The following is an 8,924-nucleotide window of genomic DNA, read 5'->3' on the forward strand; positions in this document are numbered from 1 at the left end:
CACACACACACACACACACACAGAGACTGTTGAAAGTGTGTTGCTTTTGAGTCTTGGCGTGGGGCCAGAAGACAAATTTTGTTTCAAAAGAAGCTGAAGGCAACAAAAAAATAACACATCTGGCTAAACAATTTTACAAATGGTGGGTTTGTTTATGACCCGCCCCCCCACCCCCGTTGCAAGCAATGACGACGCAGTGATTAGTGACAATTGTCTTCAACCAATCAGCAGTCAGCAGGTTTTTACGCCACCTTTTGGTATCGCCTCGGCTCGCTTGGAACCTCGACTGAGGTGGTGATAAAACAAGTACCTGTTGGCAGGTACCAGGGAATTTTATTAATAATGAACAACCAAAAAAGGCATCATAGATTTGTTTCTCCATCTCCACCACCGGAGTCGGGACTCTCTCTGAAACCAACCACTGTCCCTCTCTCTACCACATTCTCCCGCTCTGCTTTTCTCTTAAAGAGATACGCTGCAACGACATAGACTCCAGTATAAAACCTTGTTGTAGGCCACTTGCGTGAGCTCTGCGTAGAGCCCTGCACAGCCATAAATCTGCCTCAGGGCATTAATGTCATGGAAAAAATGACAGATTTAGAGCTATTCATGGCCGTTGTTTTATTTTTTATTTAATGGTGTTATATTTGTTAGTTGACACTTTTCTCTCATCAACTCATCGTCTTTGAACCTGTACCTTTGTCCACAGGTAGAACTTCTTGAAGCAGCTCTTGAACATAATACTATCGTCTGCTTGAATACTGGCTCAGGGAAGACCTTTATTGCAGTACTTCTAACAAAAGAGCTCTCCCACCAAATCCGTGGACATTACCAAGAACATGCGAAGAGGACTGTTTTTCTGGTGAACACAGGTACCTGCAACCTTTTTTTTTATTTTTATTTTTTTATGTACCACGAAAGTTTCCGTGTGCTTTCAGGGTTTTACTTCTGGAAAATATAAAATACATTTTGAAAAAACAGAGGCACCCGATTGTTCATTCAAATTCAAATGCATGGAGAGTTTGATATTTAAATGCTGCGTGGCGTGATTTGACTTGGATCTAATTCCCTGGTCTACATTGTCCAGTTGTGTCCGTAGTTCAGCAAGCAGCTGCAGTCAGGACTCACTCGGACCTCCAAGTGGGAGAGTACACAGATCTGGAGGAGACCTCAGCATGGACAGACCAGCGGTGGAGTCGAGAGATAACCGAGAATCAGGTGTGCTGATCCTTCTCATTGGCTTCTACAATAACACCAGGGACAAGAAGTTATAAGGAAATGACATTCTTAATTACAACAGAGTCAAGTGTGGAGCTGTCGATCTTCCTCTATATTCCCATTCAAATTGCATTCCTAATTATTTTTAACATTCAAATTATGCTTGATTATGTAATGCTGAAAGTCAGCCTATTATTAATATTTACTACATAGGTTGTGTATTGCTAATACCACTACCAGCATGTGCTTGTCGTCGTTACGATTTCTTAGGGCATTAAAACATTACATAAAAAGGTTTGTGCTGTAATCAGGGTTCAATATTATTGCAATCTACCAGCCAAATGATGGTAAAATACTGTATGCAAATGGATGGTAGATTTGGCTTCACTCACCAGCCAAAATAACAGTGGTCATCTATTGAGTGGCTGGTAAAATTTGAACATGCACTAGCCATTTGGCTTGTGGACGGAAAAGTTCATTGTTCATTGCCTGCCCGCATCAAGGCGCCATCTCACGGTTGCTCAAAGACTACAACTACCAAGTAGAATAGGTCTATTCACACACATTCACAAGCACACAAACCCTCAAACAAACAAGCGCCTCTGTCTAACACACACGCATCTCGGAGCACGTGTGCTGCTGCGGCCGTTTCATTCATCGCACAGACCGATTGCTCCGTAGCATGTACAACATATGAATGTCATTCCATGGTCTGAGTGAATAACACCGTGCTCACTGTAGATAATAATGTTTTCTCTCTTCCTGTCAATCTTACCTTTCTCCTATGCAGGTGCTGGTCATGACTTGCCACATATTCCTGCACGTTCTGAGGACGAAAATCTTACCGTTGTCTAAAATCAACTTGGTGGTTTTTGACGATTGTCACCTGGCCATCACAGACCACCCTTACTGTGAAATAATGAAGGTGAGATTGTGTTTGCCAAGTAGAACTTGCTGCTGTTGCTGTTGTTGTTGTTGTTGTTGTTGTTTTTATGTCTTTGCAGGACTGGCAAACAGTCGTCCAAGAGAACTGTGAATGACCTGGCACTCTTCTTTCTCTTCTCTCTCTCTCGCTGTGCAGCTGTTTGAGGGCTGCTCATGCAGTCCTCGTATCCTGGGTCTCACAGCCTCCATTCTGAATGGGAAGTGTGACCCGTCAGAACTGGAGCACAAGATCCAGAATCTGGAGAGCATCCTGAAGAGCAATGCTGAAACTGCCACAGACCTTGTGGTCCTGGACAGGTACCTAGATCTATGGCTCTGTGGCCAAATGCGTCCAGATTCTGATTTGGACTCGGTGCACATGAAGATCAACAAAATCGATCGCCGCAGGGTTGTGCGGCGATGGGAGTGTCACTTAAATGGCTTGTTTTTGTAAAGTCCTGTTGTTATTTAACCCCCCCATCCCAATGTAACACAAGTACATTTTCTATTTGATGATTGTCCGTCATGTCGTTCATAAATCTCAACATTAAAGCCCGACCAATAAAGGATTTTTAATGCCGATATCCATGTAAATATTTGGTGATTTAAAAATCTGAAATTCTGATATATCGACCGATATGTATATATATATTTTTATTTTTATTTTGTTTAAATCCATAAATCCGTAACATAACATAAACAGATTTCCCCAACATTAGTTATTTGTAGTTATGAGTCCTCAATAAAATAATGATAGTACAGTTTTAAAGTAAACTTGTTTTATTGTCACAACAGAACAGATGAACATCAAAATATATTAAAGTTTTGATAAATAAAACATAAAAAATACAAACTTAATATAGGAAACTTAAAGCCAAATAACAAAGAAATCTAAGCGTTGCCAACAAGGACGTTGTAGATCGCCCTCTGGTGGACAAACACCAACACTTGTAACATGGTTGAAGGGTGTTTAATCCATTTTTATTTTATTTTTTAAATATTCATTTATCGGCCATTATAAATGCCAATACCAATAGTTTAGAAAATGCCTAATATCGGTCTGGCTCTACTTGACTTTTCCCACCACACAGATGTTGCATGTTGAATCTGTCTCAACTTTATTACAGTATTGAAGGAAAGACAAAATCAGAAATGTAATCAAAGTTCCAAAAATAAAAAAAGAATACCTCCCCACAACGGTTATCCGAAAAGTCGATTATTCAGAACCTGCCCTAGTTACCACCAAACGTTGATTACAGTTTGTTCGAACAGTGAAGGAACACCTAGTTTTTTTAAATCGCTTCGATGAATGACACTCAGTGGCTGTAGTAGGTGTCAGTAACAGTGACTCACTGGTGTAATCTAACCCGTGCACTGTATTATATTTCAGATACGCCTCTCAGCCAAGAGAAGTGGTGCTGGACTGCGGCCCCTACGTGGACAAGAGTGGCCTCTCTTCCTCTCTGCAGGTAGAGCTGGATGAAGCTCTCCACTTCCTGAATGACTGCAACGTCTCTTTTGCCAGAGAGGACCGTGATCCCACGTTCATCTCCAAACAGGTTAGAGCTAGTAAGATTTAGTGGATCTGGATTTTTGGGATTTGTTTCATGCAGTCACAATATGATCAAAGGATGCGATGACATCAACAGCTTATGCAGGTAATATAATATAATATGGCGAAAAGACAAATCAAACTGCTCTTCACACGGTCTCTGTCCCATCCAGGTCTTGAGTGACTGCCGGGCCGTGCTGCAGGTCCTGGGACCCTGGTGTGCGGACAAGGCCGCAGGCATTATGGTGCGGGAGCTGCAGAAGTACATCAAACACGAGCAAGAGGACCTCAACCGCAAGTTTCTGCTCTTCACCGACACCATCCTGCGCAAAGTGCACGCCCTGTGCGAGGAGCACTTCTCGCCCGCCGCGCTGGACCTCAAGTTCGTCACCCCCAAGGTCCTGCGTCTGCTGGAGATCCTGCACGAGTACAAGCCCTTCGAGCGCCAGCAGTTTGAAAGCGTGGAGTGGTACAACAACCGCAACCAGGACAACTACGTGTCCTGGAGCGACTCCGAGGATGAGGACGAGGACGAGGAGGTGGAGGCCAAAGAGAGGCCTGAAGCTAACTTTCCCTCACCGTTCACCAACATCCTGTGCGGGATCATCTTTGTGGAGAGGCGTTACACTGCCGTCGTCCTCAATCGGTAGGGCTCCGCCATCCTCATGGCTGTTTGCTCTGTGACGTGAGAGCTGTACTGCATACGGACTTATGTAAACTACAGATAAACACATTTTTCATATGTGGTTGTAGGGCTGCATGATATAAGTAAAATATGTTATTGTAGACTGTTTCCCCAAGATGGCGCCTGCCCGTATATGTGAACAGTAGCGTCTTTTTAGTAAACTGTCACTACACTTACAAAGTTCTCAGTGCTTTGGTTTACATGTAGGGACCTTCATTATGCTAGCGTGGAGGCGTGGGGCTATTTTGAGCCTTGTTAGTGGTATAGAAAAAGCGATTTCTTTTTACTTAACCCGTGCCCCGACGACTAGCGTCATAAGCTTATTAGCAGTTTGCGATAAAACTGGTAAAATTTGATTAGCATGAAAACATATCCCCGAGAGCGGTCAAACTCAGTACACACGTGTTATTGACCCCTAGGTTTTGCGCTGAATTTGTCCTTTTAATTGAGCAACCCTATGTGGTTGTTGTTGGCCTTGAATGTGAAGTAAGTGACTCTTGTCGTTTAACTTGAACCTTGTCCCTGTTGAATACACGTTATATCAAGAACTCAGAGGTCCGCTGTAGAGCTTCTGAGATTAATGTTGATCTCTACCAGATTTTGCCCCTGCATCAACGTGTTATATCGCTGACACTTGCTGTCTGTATTTCCTCCTCAGTCTGATCAAAGAGGCGGGGAAGCAGGACCCAGAGCTGGCTTACATCAGCAGCAACTTCATCACCGGCCACAGCATCGGCAAGAACCAGGCGCGCAACAAGCAGATGGAGGTGGAGTTCAGGAAACAAGAAGAGGTAAACCACGGCAGACAGAAATCACGAGATATGTTCGACGCTGAACAGCTGGCCCCTCGTTTTATAAATGAATGTACGCGGTGAAACTTTCCACTGGAAATGTTGTGATCTAATATTGGGGACATCAAGGGAGACAGATTGACAGGTCTGTACCACCAACACAGAACACCAACACGATGCCAGTGCATTCACAAGTTACATGTATTGTTATTGTTTAGGAGCTGGACACTACTTACTAGGGGGGGAATCATCAGACGCCTCCCGATACTTCTGCCACAATACGATATTATTGCGATATTATTATTTTAAACATATTGCAATATTCTGCAATATATTGCAATTTATAACCTTTATTTCCAACTTCTAATTTTTCCCCATTTCCAATGATGTCCCCAAAAGAAAACATTGTCAACATCTGTTTTATCTAAAAAGAAACATTTCTCTGTTTGTTCACTTCAATTTTATGGCTGAAAAATGAGATTATCAAGCAGACAAACTGACACATATAATAAAAGATCCATACTTGGCGTCTGTGTATTAATACAGTATTGCCACTGAAAATATTGCGATACTATGATGTATCATTTTACCCCCCACCCCTGCTACATATGGATGTGAAACTAAGGCACACATTAAACATACACAAACATAACCTTAACTTTCAGAAATACCAAGTTTCAACCTGAGACTGATCTGTATATATGTAAATATTAGTTATATTCAACCTATTTTCATTTATATATTTGATTACAATGTCGCACAGCTCTGTTACACTTATGCAAGTAGATCGTTGATCAGCTGTTTCTCCGAAGGGATAGTTAACAAGTTGGCTCTTTAGATCAAATTGTACGTATATTCTAGGGGTGGGGGAAATAATTGACACATCATAGTATCGCAAAATTTTCAGTGGCAATACTGTATTAATACCGTGACCATGAGCGATACAACGTTGGTAACATTGATTAAACAAAACGAAAATCATTTTGTAACGATCATTTTTAGTTACTTGAGGAACCGTTTGAGCCCCACAAGGAAGCGAGTCATTAAACCACTGTGAATGCCATGAGACAAGTATCCCTGTATTCACTTAGATGACTGATAGTCCTGTGTAATATTTTTATTGTTTTCCTTAAAGGATTGGAACTTGTCGAGGATTATAAAAGAAAAGGGCATGTGGTTTAATAACGGCAAATAGTTAAGAAAAGTTCTCTGTCTCACAGGTTCTCCGCAAATTCCGGGCCCATGAAACCAACCTGCTGATCGCCACCAGCATCGTGGAGGAAGGGGTGGATATCCCAAAGTGTAACCTGGTGGTGCGGTTTGACCTCCCCACGGAGTACAGGTCCTACGTCCAGTCCAAAGGCAGGGCGCGAGCTCCCGTCTCCAACTACATCATGCTCGCGGACAGTGAGAGGACCAAAACCTTTGAAGAAGATCTCACTACCTACAAGGCCATTGAGAAGGTGTAACTTCTTCTCTTTGTCTTGTTTGATTTAGTCAATAGTTGATCATTTAAATTATGTAAGGAAAAATGTAAATGTAAACAAAAAATGTTAAGCATGTTTCTGATCTGTCTAATTGGAAACTTTCATCCTTATGTAATGGTCAAAAGGGAAGTTTCTGACGCCATTGTTTTTTTTTTGTCTTTCTTTCTAGCTTTTTCAACGTTATTGCAGCTTATTTTGACGTTTTGTTGCTGTTTTTGGCGTTTTTGTCGCCTTTTTGATTTGGTGTTTTTACATCTTTTTTTTAACGTTTTTGTTTCTTTTTCCATTGTTTTTGTTGATTTTTGTGACCTTTCTGCTGTTTTTGTCACCCTTTTTAGCATTTGGTGCTTCTTTCCAACAATGTGATCGCTTTTTTGACACTTTTGTTATTTATTTTCCCATTTATTTTGTTTTCCCCAATGTTTTTGTCCAACGTGAAGCAGAATGAGTTAGTAATGATAATCCCAATTTACTTTCGAGCAGATCTTAAGGAACAAGTGCTCCAAGTCGGTGGAGGTGAGTGAGTTTGAAGTGGAGCAGGTCCTGGACGATGATAACGTCCTCCCACCCTACGTGCTTCGATCTGAGGATGGAGGTCCCCGGGTCACCATCAACACAGCCATTGGTCACATTAACAGGCATGATCATGTTCCGCCAAGTCTTTAAATCTTCAATTTGATACAAAAATAACACTATATAACACACATAAATCTGCTTTAGAATAGCATTTCTCAATGTCTTATTTGCTCTGGTGCTCAGGTATTGTGCCCGGCTGCCCAGTGACCCGTTCACACACTTAGCACCCAAGTGTAAAACTGCAGAGAGGCAGGATAACCGCTTCCAGTCAACGCTCTATTTGCCCATCAACTCCCCTCTGCGAGTTCCTATTAAGGTGAGAAGGAACATCTACATTTTAAGAACTTTGGTAATGGTTACACCAAGGCCTGGGCGATTATGGACCAAAAATCATATCTCTGTATTTTTTCGGCTTAATGGCAACAAACGATACATATCTAGGTATTTTCTACAAAGTGGGTTAAATGTTCAGTGGAAAGTCAAAGCCACACATGAGATGCCAAAAGCAATTTTAATAAAAAAGACTGTGTTCATAATAAATGCAAGGACAGGCAAGACTGTTTTTGTATTTTAAGATTGTGCGCTATTTCATGCTGCTCACATTTTTGAGCACTGACCCGATTGAGAACTGGCCGGTTGTATTTACTGGTGCGATTTTAACTTTTTACATTCTCCAGGGAGGAACCCGGTAATCCTTATTGTTTTTCCAGCCTCCCTCCTCTGATTTAGTAAGGACGAATTGTATTACAACTTCTCGAGGTTCATTCATTGAATTGACGTGTCACTGTCTTTACAGGGTCCTACAATGAACTGCGCCAGACTGGCAGAGAAAGCAGTTGCACTAGTATGCTGTGAGAAACTCCATAAGATAGGTAAAACCAGAACTGAGATTAAAGGTCCCATGACATGGTGGTCTTTGGATGCTTTTATATAGACCTTAGTGGTTCCCTAATACTATATCTGAAGTCTCTTTTATATAGACCTTAGTGGTCCCCTAATACTGTATCTGAAGTCTCTTTTATATAGACCTTAGTGTTTCCCTAATACTATATCTGATCTCTTTTTATAGACCTTGTGTTCCCCTATACTGTATCTGAAGTCTTTTATATAGACCTTAGTGCCCTAATACTGTATCTGAAGTCTCTTTTATATAGACCTTAGTGATCCCCTAATACTGTATCTGAAGTCTCTTTTATATAGACCTTAGTGGTCCCTAATAATGTATCTGAAGTCTTTTATATAGACCTTGGTGGTCCCCTAATACTGTATCTGAAGTCTCTTTTGTATAGACCTTAGTGGTCCCCTAATGCTGTATCTGAAGTCTCTTTATATAGACCTTAGTGGTCCCTAATACTGTATCTGAAGTCTCTTTTATATAGACCTTAGTGGTCCCCTAATACCATATCTGAAGTCTCTTTCCCAAAATTCAGCCTTGGTGCAGAATTACAGCCACTACAGCCAGTCCCACAATGAGTCTGTAGCTTAGGAGGAGAGAGAGGTGGGGGGTGTGGCCTTGACCAATTGCCACTTGTTTAGAAGCCATGATGTCTCTCTCTTTCTCATGGGTGGGTGAAATTATCTGGTTGGGCAAAGCAGAGAAAGGGGAGGTAAACCTTATGAGGTCATAAGGGGCAAGATTCCAGATCAAGATACCCAGGGCTCGGTTTACACCTTTCACCATTTCTAGCCAC

General features: G+C 41.7%; 1 protein-coding gene across 1 annotated transcript in view; it reads left to right on the forward strand.

The window, feature by feature from the left end:
• Nucleotides 1-8,924, forward strand: part of dicer1 (dicer 1, ribonuclease type III) — a 38,443-nt gene that overhangs the window by 9,431 nt on the left and 20,088 nt on the right. The window contains exons 6-16 of the mRNA XM_032499806.1: nucleotides 710-872; nucleotides 1,088-1,218; nucleotides 2,009-2,143; nucleotides 2,300-2,460; nucleotides 3,533-3,701; nucleotides 3,868-4,340; nucleotides 5,038-5,170; nucleotides 6,391-6,633; nucleotides 7,141-7,295; nucleotides 7,417-7,549; nucleotides 8,030-8,105. Coding sequence (XP_032355697.1) covers nucleotides 710-872; nucleotides 1,088-1,218; nucleotides 2,009-2,143; nucleotides 2,300-2,460; nucleotides 3,533-3,701; nucleotides 3,868-4,340; nucleotides 5,038-5,170; nucleotides 6,391-6,633; nucleotides 7,141-7,295; nucleotides 7,417-7,549; nucleotides 8,030-8,105 — 1,972 coding nt within the window. The remainder of the gene's footprint in view (nucleotides 1-709; nucleotides 873-1,087; nucleotides 1,219-2,008; nucleotides 2,144-2,299; nucleotides 2,461-3,532; nucleotides 3,702-3,867; nucleotides 4,341-5,037; nucleotides 5,171-6,390; nucleotides 6,634-7,140; nucleotides 7,296-7,416; nucleotides 7,550-8,029; nucleotides 8,106-8,924) is intronic.

The sequence above is a fragment of the Etheostoma spectabile genome, chromosome 20 (genome assembly GCF_008692095.1).
Source record: "Etheostoma spectabile isolate EspeVRDwgs_2016 chromosome 20, UIUC_Espe_1.0, whole genome shotgun sequence".
NCBI lineage: Eukaryota > Metazoa > Chordata > Actinopteri > Perciformes > Percidae > Etheostoma > Etheostoma spectabile.